General features: G+C 60.4%; 1 protein-coding gene across 1 annotated transcript in view; it reads left to right on the top strand.

Moving 5' to 3' along the window:
- Nucleotides 1-1,069: 1,069 nt before the first annotated feature.
- The window catches only part of ZCCHC24 (zinc finger CCHC-type containing 24), a 57,755-nt gene continuing 43,108 nt past the window's right edge, over nucleotides 1,070-15,716 (top strand). Inside the window, exons 1-2 of the mRNA XM_072823775.1 lie at nucleotides 1,070-1,398; nucleotides 12,956-13,156. Coding sequence (XP_072679876.1) covers nucleotides 1,153-1,398; nucleotides 12,956-13,156 — 447 coding nt within the window. The 5' untranslated portion in view covers nucleotides 1,070-1,152. The remainder of the gene's footprint in view (nucleotides 1,399-12,955; nucleotides 13,157-15,716) is intronic.

The raw sequence follows: 15,716 nt of genomic DNA, 5'->3' as shown, positions 1-15,716 counted from the left end.
GAGCGGCCGGGCCGTTCTGGAAGGTGGGTGACAGTCGTCTTCCCGAGCTCCCCCAGGCCCACCCGAGGTCCCGGCGGCCCGCCCAGGCACCGGGCTGGGCTGGGGCCGGGGGTCCGGGCGGAGGGAAAGGCCGGCCCAGAGCAGAAACAGGAGAAGGGAGAGGGGGAGGGGGGCAGGCGAGGGAAGGAGGCGGGGAGTCCTTCCTGGGGCAGGAACCCGGGCCCCCCTCGGCGGAGCCGGCCCGCAAAGCGATTCCGCAGATGGAAGGAATTAAGTGGGAGGGGGAGGGTCCTACGGTGATAGCGGGAGGAGGGCGGGGGGCGGCGTGTGCGCGCGCGCCTGTGTCCGCGAGGGAGGGCGAGACCAACACCTCGGACTGGACGGAAATAGGAAAGACGACACACGCGCGCGCACACACACACACACACACACACACTTAGGGACACAGAGGCAGGGACCCAGGAGACAATCTGAAAGAGAGCGGAGAGAGACTGAGAAAAGAAGGAAAATCGGGCCGGGAAAACGAGTGGGGATGGAATCATCGCAGAGGACGCAGGAAGGAGACCCAGAAGAGCGCCAAGCCGAGCGGGAGCCGATTGATGAGGCCGGGGCGGCCCGGGGCTCCCGCAGGCTCCGGGGGGCGGGGCCCGCGAGGGGGCGGGGCCTGCGGGGGGCGGGGCCTGAGGGGCGGGGCCTGAGAGCCGGGGCGAGCGCCGACGAGCCCCGCTTCTCCGCTCGCCCCGCCCCGCTGCTCCATATTCAATGAGGCAGCCAATGGGAGGCGAGGACGGCGCCGGGGGGGCGGGGCCGCCGTGGACCCCGCCCCGGGAGCGGCCGCCGGAGGGGTCAGCACTGAGGCAGATAGCGGATCCCGGGCGGGGCGGGGCGGGCGGCGCGGAGGGGGCGGGCCCAAAAGTTTCCTGCCCAACTTTCGCTGCCTCCTTCCTCCGCCCGCGCGCGCCGCGGCTGCAGTCGGGGGGAGGCGGCGGCGGCGGCGGCGGCTGCGGGCGGCGCGCGGGGCGCAGGCACCGGCGATCGGCGGCGGGGCTCGCGCGGCGGGCAGTGGGCGCAGCTCCCCGGTGCCCGCCCCTCCGCTGCGGGGGGGGGGGCGCGAGCGGGCGGCCGGGGAGGGGCCGGCACCGCCGCCGCAAAATGAGCCTGCTGTCGGCCATCGACACGAGCGCCGCTTCGGTGTACCAGCCCGCGCAGCTGCTCAACTGGGTCTACCTGTCGCTGCAGGACACGCACCAGGCGAGCGCCTTCGATGCCTTTCGGCCCGAGCCGCCCGCCGGCGCCGCGCCCCCAGAGCTGGCCTTCGGGAAGGGCCGCCCGGAGCAGCTGGGCTCGCCCCTGCACTCCAGCTATCTCAACAGCTTCTTCCAGCTGCAGCGCGGAGAGGTGGGTGCCCCCGCGCCGGGCCTTCCCTCTCCGCCCCGCTCTCCCTGGCCCGGCCCGGCCCGGCTCCGTGGTGCCCGGCCCTGCTTGGCTTGGCCTCGCTCGGCTCTGCCAAACTCGCCGCCCGATGTCCCCGGGGCGCCGGGAGCGCGTCACCTCCCGGCTGAGCGCGGCTGCGAGCAGCTCGGGCGCAGGCGGGGCCCTCTTGCTCCTTCTCCCGGCCCGGGGCGCCCAGCTCGAAGCGGACTGGGCGGGAAGGGGGGTGGGGGGAGCCCCGCTGGGTGGGGGGCTCCGGATTCTCTCCAGACAGCTGGGGCGCGGCCGGGGCGGGGAGCCCCTTCCAAGTGTCCTTCCCACGCCCAACCCCATCCCCCCCTTGGCCAGGGCTCGCTGGGACCGGGAGTGCAGATTCTGCTCCGGAGCTCCTCAGCAGGGGCCTAAAATCTTTTCTCCTCCGACCTCGGGGGAGGCTGACCCGAAGGGCACCCTGGAGAGCAGGGCTTTTCCTGCTGTTCCTGCACAGGGACCCCCAGATACATCCTCCAGCTGCGTGCCCTCCCCCAGCCACATAGGAAGTGGTTTTTGAGGGCTTGACCCCACAGACTGCGCTGTCCCCCCGCCCTCCCAGCCTGGAAGGAAATGAAAGGGAAATCCTCTTGAGCTCTTGGGAGGGGGGCTAGCCAGGGGGAGAGCTTTCAGCTGCCCAGTGCCTTCTCCAGAAACCTGGGCTGGCTGCTTTGCAAAGTCTGCCTGTTGGGTGGATTTGGTTACAAAGTGGAAGGGGCAGCACGCATCTCCGCCAGCCAGATAAATACGCAGATTGCCAGGACCTCCCAGCCCCTTCGCAGAGGTCTTCTCCAGAGCTTTCCTAGATACCACTCCTCTCCCCTTTCAGCTGGACGACTCCTCCTCCTCCTCCTCCTCCTCCTCCTCCTCCACTCCTGCCTCTTTTGGGAATTACAGATACCCTTCTGTGGCCTTCACTCATCCATCTTCTGGCCGCTCTCCCTGCAAAAGTGCAGGGGGACGGGGTGGAGGAGAGGACACCCTCGAGGGCTCCTTTTCCTTCTAGACCTGAGCCCAGCAGTTAGTTTGAGGAGAGTCAGAGTTCTGAATGGGTCCGGGAGAAGGGCCTGTGTACGTGTGAGTGTGCTAGGGACGAGAGGGGGAAGCAGAGGGTCTCCCTCTCTGGTCCCATAATGTGTTCCTCTCTGCCAGTACTGACGAGGGGCAATGTGGGCATATAAAGCACTGGCCTGAGGCCTCAAGGCGGGCCAGTACCCAGCCGACTGAGAGGAGGACTGGCTGACCTGTGCTGGGCCAGTTGGGCAGAGTGGAGGGCAGTGAGCCTGCAGGGCCACCCCTTGGTGCCAGGCGAAAGTATTTGTATACCACAGCTCTTTGTAAACTGTAAAGCACTCTCTCCACGGGAGGCATTATTCTTGGCTGGAAATCTTTCTTTCTTATAAGAGACCCTGCCGCCTCTCTTCAGGGAACCGGCTTCAGTGACCAGTGACTTCGGAGGACAGTTTGCGAGTGCCTGGGTCTTTTACGTTGTAATCGTGCCAAACATTTGTTGAGTTCCTTGTGGCCCCTTAGGGAATCAGGGACAGGCCAGCGGGGGCCCCAGATCAGAAGACAGACAAGATGATACGACGTGAGTGGGAGGTGATTTCACGGGGGCGCTGTGGGAATCCCAAAGACGGTGACCGTGACCTGTATGAGCCCTCCCCTCTCACGGGTCAAGTGGGGGGTCCCTCATCAGCCTCTACCGGCCTCCCCCACTGCTCTGATCCTATGGTGGCCTTCTTCCCCAAATGTGGGACCCTGCTGAGAGGCGTGGGAGTTTAGGGCCATTCACAGTCTTCTCCAGGAGTCGGATATGCCCTCTCTTGGAGATGTCTGACTATCCAGGATCCCAGCTGGTTCTCTGGGAAACCTGTCTCCGATCACTACTGCTGACCCCAGTTACCCCGCGAAGAGGTGTGTTCCCTCTCTGGAGCCACTGTGGAAGGAGCTGTTAAAGGCTCTGCAGAGCAATGGTAGAAAAGTCTCTTATGACCTGAGTTGGGGGGAACCCCCTACCCTGTCTCCGTCTGGGCCTCAGATCACATATTCGTCGAATTTAGTCTCTGCTGCACCTTAAAGTGTTATGTATGGGCCTGGGATTTGAGAGATATGCACACAGACAGGCTGCACTGGGGGAGCTAGAAGGGGCTCCTCGGATGCTCACAGGCCAGTAGTGCCTTCCTTGGAGGGGCTGGAGGGCTGTGCCTGCCGACTTCCCGAAGGCTTTCTTGGCTTTAGACCCACTCACTCTCACCCCTCACCCGCTTCGCCTCCTAAACCCTCTTGGAGCCCCCGCCGTGCTCCTGGGCTTTCCTGCGTCCAGGGCTTAGCCAGTGACCTAATATGTCTCCAAAATAGCAACTGGCTAAGAAGGTGTGAAAAAATGCCCCCCACCTGAATGCCACCAAGGGGCTGGTTGGAGAAGCAGCAAATCATGTGTGGGCCGGAGGGGACTCCAAGAAGGGACCCAGGGACTCAGGAGCATCGCCATTCTGTGCAAGGCCTGGCAGGCCTGGTGGCAGTGCCTGCGGATGTGACTTGCATGCTGACCGCTGACCACGGCCTGTCTGCACCAGTCCGTGTGCCAAGAGCCCACCCCCTCCCGCACCACCCCCGGGCTGCTCCCACCACAATAGCAAAACACCATGAATGCAGCTGGGATTTGGGCGGGGGGGTTGAGGACATGGGGCCACAGAAGCCCATTGTGCCCCTGGAACCTCAGCTCTGGAAGCTGAAGATAAGCCAAGGGTTCTGAGTGGAACACTGGCCCTGGGAGCAGAGGGAGATGCAGAGTTCGTGGGCAAGGGCAGGAGCGAGCACCACGAGGTGTCTTGGATGCTGGTGGGGGGCTCTTCAGCTTGTCCGCGTGTGGTAAGGGTGCCAGGCCAGAGCAGGCACAGACACTTCGCGCCGGTTCTGCAAAGGCCTCGGTCTAGTGTATGGGCCCTGGGAACTTCAGTTTCACCCCTGATCCGTGGCGACAACTCTGTGTCTTTAGAGAGAAACTCCTGGGGCTCTTGGCTGAGCCCCTCTTCTGTCCCTGTAGGTACCCAAGGAAGGCTGTTCTTGGAGTGGGGGTCTTCCCTGCCGAGTTTAGCTTGGAATTTAAATTCACAGCAGCGTGTGGGGGCTGTGGGGCTCCACCTCCAGAAAGGGAGAGGTACCCCTCTTGGTCGAGCATTAGCTCTTGGGCCTCTGAGAGAACCCCAGAACCCCTCCTGGGTTGTGCCTGTGCTCCCTCAAGAGGAGATAGGGCTGTCCTGCTCCAGGTCAGAGTCCCAGGGCAGCCGTTATCTTCCCCTCTTCCTCCAGGGGGAGACGGATGTGGCCCTGCAGTCCAGTGATGGCTTATGGAGGTTGGGGGAAGGGCTTTGGGTCAAATATGTTTGGAAAGCAGAAGACCATCCTTCCCTTGGAGACACACAATGCCCCCAGCGAAGGCTCTGAGCAGGCCTGCAGCATGCAACCTTTCTTCAACCCAGCGTTTCCATCAGTATTTGACCCAGAGAGCGTTGTGGGCATAGAGCATTTGGCAGTGTGGATCTGAACACCTCCAGGCCCAGGGACTGCTCCGTTGAGGCACACCTCTTCCTACCCTTGGGAGGGTCTTCAAGGAGCTGTTAACCCAGGCCCTCTCCCCAGCCACCCCTCCTCCCCGTCTTGTCCTAGCGCCATCACCTGCAGTGCTGAAGACCCTCTCCCCTCCACTGCCCAGGTGTGTCCCCTGGAGGTTGAGAACAGCAGCAGGGGTGTCACAAGGCTCTGTGCACAGGGCTTCAGCCCTTCTGCAGATGGGGCTGTTAGACCCTTAGAGGAGCCACTAAGGTGTCCTGCTTTAAAGGGCCCTGAGGTCTTGACAGTCTTCTGAAGGTTTTGTGTGTCACCTGTGCTGTCCCCAGGTGTAGATGAGCCTAGGCTGCCTGGCCAGGGTGGATGTGCAGAGCAAAGCCATGTATCTGTGTGAGGGTGGAGGTGTGCCTCAATGGGGCGGGGAGTGGGCTTCTGGGGCTGGAGTTCGTTCCTAGCAACTTTTGGGGTCTGTGCAGGTGTGGGAGGGGGCAGCGCCAGGTCCTAGGAGAAAAGGGCATTCTAGCCCCGCAGAGCTTGGGAGGCTGCCCGGCTCCCTCGGCCAGCCCTGGGAAGCCGAGCTCTGACTCAGGCAAGGAGGACCGTCATCCGAGGGCCTGTAGGCTGAGGTGGCCCGGTCCTCCCTCCATCAAATTAAGTTGATTGGGCAGGCCTGGACTCAGAAGGGAGGCCGCAGCCTGTGGACCTTCTGAGTCAGGTGGGAGGGAGGAAAGCAGGCAGAATTCGTAATTTGTAATTAGCAGCGGCAGAGAGCCAGGCTCCGTCGGCACCCAAAGGGGCGCCTTGCAGAGAAGACGGCCCCGACTCGCAGTGCCTTCCTCCTGGGCGGTGCTTTATCCTGCCATCTCCCATTTTACAGAAGAGAAAACAGGCCTGGCGAGTCACCCAGCAAGTCAGGGGCAGAGCTACATCTGGAACTCTTCCACACTCCGACTGCAGTTGGCTCTGTGGCTCCTCATGCTGGCTCTCACCTGGATCATTCTCTGGGCCCCGGGGCAGGGCAGGCCGTCACCAGGGACAGACGTTTTGTGGAGCTGCGATGCCTCTGATCTCAGATCTTTTGAGGAGTGGTGGGCATTGGCACATTGATCGCGGGTACCGGGTGTCCTGCTGTGTCCCCGTTCCAGCCACTCCCTAGGAACCTGGCATGGGGCTCCAAGGGACGCAAGTCCAAGGATGGCCTGGCTTGGGAGGGTCCAAGGATGGGCGCTGAGCACGTGCTGGCACTCTCGTCTCATACCGTAGCCTGCGTGCAGCGTCCCCACTGTCCAGGCTCTTCAGGAGGGGGATGATACAGTCCGGGCACCAGTGGCATGACCAGGGCTCCAGCCTGGGTCTCAGGAGGCTTGGCCTGTGCTGTGTGGGTGTGGGCCTGGGCGTGGTGGCACGTAATCATTTATCCTGTCCTCCTCTGGCCATACCGTGAAGCTTCATGAAGACACAGCTTTGCAGTCGCCGTTGCTTCTACATCAGCGCTCTTGCCTGCCCTCAACAACTGGCAGAGGCCAACTTCTTTCTGGCACAAGAGGCTGCCCCTTCTCTGAGAGGCTTTCCCCAGCTGCCACGGGGGAGCACACCTCCCTCGAGCGTCCATGGCCCATGGAGGAAGGCTGTGCATGCTTCTGGTGAAGCGTGTCGTAGCAATTGCTGTTGCTGAGGAATGTACACTCTACGTGTGTGTGTGTGTGTGTCGATAGCTATGTGGTCAGCACGCCGAGAGTGGAAATCCTGCCTTTTTCCACCTGCAAGTCCCAGCTGCTGTTGCTTGGGCAGTGCCTGGGCCTTACAAGGTGCTCAGCGACGACGTGGACAGGGGGATGGCTGACTTGACTGCCCCGTCTCCTCCCGTCTTGCTTCTCCGGGGTTGTGACTCCACGAATGCTCTCCCCAGGCTCGTACCCCGTCTCCTGTTTCATCTCACAGGAGGAATGTGTGTAGATTGCTTGATTGTTTGGGCAGAGCTGGCTTGGGAGATAGTAAAGCCCCATCCCTAGAGGTGTCCCAGCAGAGACTTAGGTGCGCTCATGGTTCTTGAGCATCTTTGGTTAGGGACCTCTTTGAGAATCTGAAGACTGCGAGAGTTCTCCTCCTCGCTCATGCACAGAGCACAGGCAGACGTGCCCACACAGACACACGCCTTTGCACGCGACTTCCAGGGGCTCATGGCACCCCTTGCATCAACAGCAGAGCCCAAGCCGAGGCCCCCTGCTACAGGGGCTGCAAACCTCAGGGGTACCCCCGGAGTGGCTGAGTATTAGAGTCCCTTTCAGCCCTCAGATTGTCAAACTCATGATTTCTGCTTTCATTCAACAACCACATCCTAGAGGTGAGAGGCAAGCGGTCCCCAATGCTGTGATCTACCTGGGCAGAGGGCATCTGGCCATACAGTGTGAGCACCTGTCGGGTGAGCGGTGAGCTGGGCCGGAGCAGGAGGGATGGAGTCCAGGGGGAGGGTCTCGCTGGGTCTTCTCTGCTGTGTCCCGGTGCCACCCAGCTCCTCCCTCTCCAGGTCTGGTCCCATTTCTCCCCACCTCCTGCTATCAAAAGGACTGCTTATTTAGGGTACAGTCTTTCACTGAGCTCTGGCTGCATGCAGGGAATTGTGTTTGGCCCCCGTGGGTGAATGGGCCTCCAGGAGGCTGTGGCGCCCCTGGGGGTCTTGGGCCAGGGGTTGCTGCCTCTGGCTACGGTTCGCCCTGCCACCTTCCGGGACCCCGGAGACAGGAGCAAAGCTGGGCTCTGACCACATCTTTAGTTGAGGTGTGAGTTCGCTTTCCCATCAGCCAACTCCCTGCCCAGCCAACAGGTTGTCTCCTTCTCTCCCTGAGGGCAGCACACATCCACCTGTTCCTGTGTGTGTGTGTGTGTGTGTGTGTGTGTGTGTGTGTGTGACTCTGGGCTGGAGCCCCAGACAGACCCGAGGGGTACAAGAAGTGCAGATCCCCTTGGAGAAGGGGTGGAGTCATTTGTGAAATGAATGGTTTCTTGTCTTAAAGAGAGGGGTGTGGGTGTGTGGTGTGTGCACATGTGCGCGCGCGTGTCTGTGTGTATGGAGGGGGCGTGGGGCGACTTTTTGGGATAAGAAAGCAGTTGTCCAGCTGATGAAAGAAGAGCTGGGGACTAGGATCAGAGATCCCCGCTGCCTCCCCTGCCTTCAGGGCCATCTCTGGCCTGGGGGGCGGGGGCAGGACGCCGCCTTTGCTCCGGCCACGCGTCCTCGGATGCTCCCCTTCTCGTGGCCTTGCCCACTGCCGTGTCCTTCCCTGCGTGTGTGCTTCCATCTCTGCTGGCTGTCCCTCCTCTCTTCTTGGCCCTGGTCTTCCTCCCCAGGGGAAGCCTCTCTGCACTTGCCCTGACTCCTGTCTACCCCCTGCCTGCTGTGCCCTCTTACTGTCTGGGAGGGGCACAGAGGCAGGGCAGCATGGCAGGCTGAGTCAGCCCTGGAATCTCTGCCTCCACACTCTGGGTCCCTCGCAGAACCCCCAGCCCGAGGGCCCAGACCCCTCACCCGGTCCAGACAAGGTGGGGGCTCATCTTGCCAGGGCCAAGGGGCTTGGCATTTATGAAGTCACAGGCCCCAGGAGGCTGGTCCGCACCTGATGTTTTCCTCTGGCTCTTTACTATAGGAGATGCCAAGCCTTGGAGGCCCTGGGGAGCTGAGATATAACAGGCCGACTGACCTGGGTGCGACTCTCCCCTTAGGCACATGCTGGCTGTTTTACCTTGGGCAAGTTACTCAGCCTCTCTGAGCCTCAGCTTTCAGGTCTATGAAATGGAGCCAATAATGCCCATCCAGATAGTGTTCTTGTAGGTAAAAGAAAACCAAGAAAGGGAAAGGATCCAGTCAAGTCTATGACACAGGCAGGATCAGAATAGATCTCAGCGTCTTCCCCTCTAACTTTCCCTGGCAGTCAAGCCAGAGCCTTGGAGAAGTTCCAGCCATGGGCAGGCGACGGATGCTCTGTCCCCCAGATATTGTACGAGGATCCCACACTTCCTGCTAGCTGCTGGGAGGACGGGGGAGGGAGAGATGGTCTCTTCAGGCTGGTGTTTTGTTCCCAGTGGCTTCCACCCACCCCAGTAGTGGGGCTGCCCTCAACCAGTGCCCAGAGCAGCTTAATCTGCGGTGAGGGTTCCTATTGACTCAGTCCATGGCAACTCAGAGACTCTCCAACCTAAATCTTTAAGATGTTAGGGCGTTCATTACCTTGTCTGTCTCAGGGTCACAGGCCTTTCCCCGCCTGTGATTATCTGCACCCAGGACAGTGGCAGGTGTGAGAGTGACAGGTCTGGGCTCTGGGGGTGATGGAACATCGCAACATCCTTGCCTTTGTCCAGCTTGCGGGGGAAATGAAGAGGCTGCAGAGCTCCTTCAGTCAAGGGCAGCAGCGTCACGGGTGATCCCCACCCAGCCTAGCCCCGATGCACAGGGCTCTGACTGTGACATCCAGGAGGCCCCTGGAGGTGGCAGGGACATCTGAGGCCAGAGGGGCCTCTGGAGCACCTGAGTCTGTGCTTCTCCCACTGCCCCTTGGAGCCAGAGGCCTGGGTCAGAGGAAAGGGTGGATTCGAGGCCACACCACTAGAGTTATAACCAGATTGAAAGCCAGGTCCTGGAGGAGGTTGGATGGACACAGAGGGCATCCTGGGGGTGGGGGCAGCAGGCACAGAACTAGAGGGGGAAAAGCAGGTGCCCCGTGGGACACCAGGAGGAGCAACGTGGCTGTTTGGGAATCAGGAGCAGACTGATGAAGGGCCTCACCCTCCAGCTCTAGGCAGTAGGACTCGGAGCAGGTGGTGCCCGTAGTGACCAAGTGCCCTCTGTGTGGTGGGCTCTGGGGGTGTTTTCAGTAGCTGGTGTCTGGACCTTCAGAAAGCAGGGATCATCAGTTTTGCCCTCCTTCCCTGTTTGCATTGTGTCGCATTTCGCAGATGGGAAGCCCACGAGGCCAGGCCTTCCTCCGCAGCCAGAGGGGGCGCACTGCGTGTCCTGGCCCCTGCTCTGTCCAGTTCCCACAGGCCGTGGAGAGGGCTGAGAGGCAACTTGCCTTTCACCTCTATGGCTGGAGCTCCTCAGGGCTTCGGAGAGGAAACAGCTTGCTGCCCCACCCGCCCCTTTAGCCAGCCGGCAAGTGGGACCTGTGGTCCTCGGGCCTGGCTGCATGCCCTGGTCTGTGCCCTGGGCCTCTCTGGGCCTCAGTTTCTCCATCTGGAACGTGCGAGTGGTTGGGTCAGCTGTTTGCTCCGTCCTTTCATCCTGAATCGGGGCTAGGGGAAGGGAGCTGGGGCGGCCAGGAGGGACAGGCCGGAGCACTCTAGGGAGGGAGAGGTGGTGAAGGGGAGAGCTCTGACCTAGCTTCCCTGACCCGGAGCTGCCTGCACCACAGAAGCTGTGACCCTCCTGGGGTGGGGGGTGCGGGGGTCGGGCTGCCAGGGAGAGGACAGGCCGCTCAGAGGCCTCTGGAGGCCCAGGGATGCCTGAGGGGTCGCCTGTGGGCAGCGCAGTGTGGCCACAAGATGGGGGAGAGGCTGTTCAGGGTGTAATTAATGCGCTTTTTGGCACCCACTAGACTTCCCCTTCCTCTTGACAGTTTGCTGCCAAAACAGTCCCGATTCCTGTGAACTTGCTTAAATCTTATCCAGAAAAAAGAAAAAAAAGAAAAGAAAAGAGAAAGAAAAAAGCAAAAAGAAAGAACGGGGGGGAAAAAATGAAGAGGGTTGTTATTTGTGAAATTGCATTTCCCAGCCATGAGGGTGAGTCACACCATTTGGAGCTTGGAGTTTCTTGTTTGGATGAACTTTTCTCTGGGAGGCTGTCCTCCCTCAGGCCAGTTTGGGTGGGGAGAGGCCTCCAGTCAAGCTAAGGAGAGACCTCGGTGGTTGGAAAGTCCAGGTGCTCCCAAGGCCAGGTAGGGCTGGGCCAGTCTGGACAGACTGCTCCTGGGAGCTTTAAATTGCAGATCCGGGCTGGGGGGTTTGGGGGGGGAGGAGATTGGAGGGAGAGGGGGAGGGTTAGTGTTTCATGGGGAGAGGGTTTCAGTTTGGGACGATGAAAAAGCCCTGGAAACGGGTGGTGGTGATGGTCACACAGTAATGGGAATGTATTTCATGACACAGAACTGGACCCTTAAAAAAAAATAAACTATTAAAATGGTTGATCTTATGTGACGTATTTCTTACCACAATAAAACTGTAGGTTCCAGGCTCTCGGTCCCAGGTGACTGCTTGGGTAGGTCTGAGGTTGGGCCTAGAAAACTGTCTTTGTTAGATGTTTCTCAAGTCATTCGATACAAGTTTGAACATAGCTGCCTCATCTGTAAAATGGGGACAGTGACTCATAGGGGTTGGGACGAGCATCAGCTCTCTTCACGCGTGTGCAGTTTCTAGTACCCGGGACATCGTAAGTGCGCGGTAGATGCGACTGGTGTCATCCAATCCCATTGCCGTTGGACCCCTCCGCACGCCCCCGAGGGTTGGCCAGCATCGGCTCGCACGCCTCCGGGGATGGGGGACCCTCTGCCCGTCGGGGTGGACCACTCTGTCTTGGCCCATCCGTGAGCTGGAGAATCACCCTCACCCTGAATGCAGGCTGGTGTCGGACTTTCCACTGGTGCTGGCTTTCGTGGTAGCACTGGGCAGTGGTAGAGCAGAGATGGTCAGCAGGAGGCCTCGAGTTTTGCGCCCAGACGTCATGGGCTGACTGTGTATGTGGCCTGGGCTGCCCTGGACGTGGTGTCTGTGTCTTTTTTTTTTTTTTTCTTTTTTTCCCCCAGATCCTAGGGTCTAGTCTCCACCTATAGGAGAGGGAACAGAGGCCCAGAGAGGGAAAGGACGGGCCACAGGCCACATAGCAGGGTGTCCAGGCAGTCGGAAGATTGTGGCCCCCAGATGGTGAGGGCTGTGTCCTCTAGGAGGGAATGCCAGACCCCCAGAGAGGGAACAAGTGGGGCGGCCGAGGTGTGTGAAGGGTGCGCTGCTCTCTGCCCCCCTCCCTCCCTGCCCGCACTGGGGAAACGGAAAGGACTGTGCCCGCTCTGAGCCTCCATCTGCCCTACCTTCGTAAGGGACCCAAGGCAACTTCCTCGTGGTGGGGGAGCTCTCTTCCCCTCGTGGCCTGGGGACTTCCAGGAACAAGGCCGCCTCCCCATGAGAGCCAAGGCTCCCCAGGGTCTATAGTTCGCCCCCCGCGTCCTTGAGCACCTGCGCTGGGACCAGAGGATGCCCAGGCCCCATGCCCAGGTTTGTCATCGGCCCTCCTGGAGAAGCTGCCTCCTGACAGCCTTGGCCTTGCACCAGGAAAAGGCGACCATGGCTGTCCCCTGCCAGCCTCCCCACAGGCCCCACCTTTGCTAAATTCCAGTTGGGCCTGGCCGCCCAGAGCCCGTGACTCCTATAAATAGAGGCTGTATGCACCAGGAGGGGGCCTGGGCCGCGTCTGCTTTGAAGCCGGGCAAGACATCTGGTTCCTGTCAACTGGAGGTGGGAGACGTGGGGGAGGTGGGCCACTTCCGCCCGGGCTCCCCCAGGGCAGGCCCCGGCGGCCTGGGGCTCCCCGCACGCGGCGTGCGCAGGCCTCGAGCCACAGGACACCGCGCGGAGCCCCGAGCCTCAGTCTTCTCTCCTGTACAATGGAAACAAGACTCCAAGCCGATGCGCCTCTTTCTTGTAAGATGGGGAAACTGAGTCAGGAGATAACGTGACCTCACCGTAGCCTCCCCCCGGAAACCCTAGAGGTAGCTGACATGGCTCCTGTTTCCCGGATGGGGCCGTGGCCCGGAGAGGGAAGGGGCTCACCCGTGGAGGTGGGGTGTGAACTGAGCGGGCGGGAATTCCCGGGTGTGCTGCGCACGCGTGTGCCCGAGGGCGTTTCCTGGGGGAGCCCTCACGCCTGTGTCCCCCGCAGGCGCTGAGCAGCAGCGTGTACAAGAGCGCCTCGCCCTACGGCTCCCTCAACAACATCGCCGATGGCCTCAGCTCCCTCACCGAGCACTTCTCGGACCTGACCCTCACCTCGGAGACCCGCAAGCCCAGCAAGCGGCCCCCCCCCAACTACCTGTGCCACCTGTGCTTCAACAAAGGACACTACATCAAGGACTGTCCCCAGGTAAGGCAGCCGCCTTCTCTGGGTGGAAGGCGTGTGACGGCCCCCACCCCAGGGCCCCTGCCACGAGCACGTGGCCGCGTGGTCCCCTGGCCTCCACGTCTTTGTCCCTCTGGTATTTCCGAGGCTGGCTGGTGGGGATGGGACGGAGCCCCCGCTTGGGGCTGCGCTGGCTAGTGAGGGGCCCTGGGCGAGGGGCCCCCAGCCCAGGTTCTGGGCCCTCACATCTCCACCAGCTTTCTGCGGGGTGGGTCCTGTTACAGTGGGGCAGGATGGGGGCCAGCGGCCTCCTCGCAGCTCTCCCGAGAGAGACCCCATCTCCTCACACTCACAGGGAAGGAATGCGGGCTCTGGGCCAGGAATCCAATGTGCACCCCCTCCCCCAGACCCCACCTCTCCCTCCTCTGTGGCAGTGCTTGCTCCGTCTCCTGCCTGTGAGGGAGGAGGGGAGAGGGCCTTGCCCCTGACTTTGTGCCCCCAGCGTAGGTCTGGGTGGAGGCCTCAGGCGCCGCAGGCCGGGCATCTCTCTTGGGGTGGGAAGGGGGCCCCGTCTCCCACCCAGTGCTTCGTTCTGATGGGGTGGGGCTCCTGGGGGCAGATCCCCTCACTCAGAGATAACCCCTGACTCTGACAGATGTGGCCTTGGGATCCTGGGGAGAGAGGTTAGGGCTGTTTGAAGTACAGTACAAGATGATCGGGGATTCTTTTTCCTGTTATTTTTTCATATTTTCTGATGTTTTTATAATGTGTATTTTTACTTTTATTTTACGTATGTAATGGAAATGGGATCCTGGAAACTCAGAAAATCCATGTAGTCGTACCCTCCAGATGTTACAAGCCCAGGGTGCGGTTGGGTGGGGCTGGGTGCCTCCGGACCAATGGGAGGCCGAGATGTGCTCGTTGCTCATTGCTCTTCTCAGAGGCTGTGCCATGCTGCAGGTCCTCCTCGCTGCATGAAGTGTGGCCAGGCACAGCTGCATCAGTGTCGCCTGGGAGCTTGTTAGAAATGCAGAATCTTAGGCCCAACCCATGACTGTGTTTTAGTAAAAGTCCCAGTGATTTGAGTATACCAGTGATCTCAGCCTCCCCCCACCCTCGGTCAAGAGAAGCCCGCCCCCGCCCCTGAGTGCGGGAGCTGGCCCGCTGGAGGCCGTCCTCCAGACCCACACCCCAGTGGGCCACGTCTGCCTTCGGTGTACGATGTAAGCCAGGGGCCCTTGGCATCCGGAGATCTCAGCACAGAGAAAGGCCCCAGCCCCCAGGGGTTCTCTGAGTGGGATGAGTACCAAACAGGCAGCTAAGGATCTGGTTGGTCCTCAAGGATGTGCCCCTGGCCCACCCAGACAGCAGCCCCTTGTGCCATCCCTGGCTGAGCCCCCACGAGGGGACTCTCAGTCACCTACCATACCTTGGAAACGTCCCTTGTCATCTCCTGCCTGTCGCCTGTGCTCACAACTACCCAGTGTGTCGGGTCTCCTGCTAGCCTCTTGTTAACGTGCTGCTTTGTGGGAGTCAGGTACTCGCACAGGCCCATTGAGCCAGTCCGGGGAGGAGCTGGAATTTTAACCCTGGCCGGCAGGTGACACTCAGACACCCGCAGTGGCTCTGGGGGTTCCGAGGAGGTGTACCCATGCCTAGTGGGCAGCCTGGGAAAGCCTCCAGGAAAAGGAGGGCTTGAGTGGGCTTGGCAGGTTGCTGGAAGAAGGGTGGCCAATCTCCAGAGGCGAAGGAGGATGAGGCAGAGGAGGAGGGGTGGTGAGGGTGAGTGTGTGAGTGTGCACGTCTGGTCAACCCTCTCTCCAGAATGGGTCAGAGCTCTTTTAAATGTGGGGGCAGAGGGTCCCTGACCTCAGTGCCTCTCAATTTCCACCATGGCGCAAACCTCAGTTCTTCCTTTATATGGATTCCATAGCGGGTTCACTTGTGCCGAGCTCTTCACTCTGCTGCAGAAGGAGCACCAGCCCGTTTACAGGTGAAGACACAGAGTCTCAGAGAGCTGAGTGCTGGCGAGAGGGAGGAATGTCTGTGACCCAGGCTTGGGACCTCAGTGCCCTTTGCATTCTTGATCATCCATACCAGTCCAGGCTGAGACACCCATGGCCGGTGGGGCCTCAGTTTACCTCTGAAGCTGGTAGAGGCCCTCTTCCAGCTCCACTGCAAACCTGATTCTATCAGAGACTCCTGTGGGCCCAAGGGCTACCCTCCAACTTTCATGAGGGTTTCATCATCTGTAAAACTAACACATAGAATTTATTGTGAAGATTCAAAGAAGTAATGCATGGAAAGTGCTTAGCACGGTGTCTGGCATACAGTAAGCACTCAATAAATGTTGGCTAGCATTATTTTTTTTTTCTCCCTTGGGTAACAATGGAGAGTGTGCCTATTTGGTGAGGTACTAGGCATTTTGGCAGGCTGGAACGTAATTAGATGTTCCCCACCCCTCACCTGACCCCGAGCTCCAGGGGCAGGTGCTGGCCTAGATTCATCTCTGTACCCTGCATGCTGGCTCAAGATACGGCACACAGCAGGTGCTCGGTATAAAGTCTTCCGGAATGAAGGAATG

Source organism: Canis lupus, chromosome 4, assembly GCF_048164855.1.
Source record: "Canis lupus baileyi chromosome 4, mCanLup2.hap1, whole genome shotgun sequence".
In the NCBI taxonomy this organism is placed as follows: domain Eukaryota; kingdom Metazoa; phylum Chordata; class Mammalia; order Carnivora; family Canidae; genus Canis; species Canis lupus.
The sequence above is the reverse complement of the archived record's forward strand: the minus strand, read 5'-3'. Positions and strand labels throughout refer to the sequence as shown.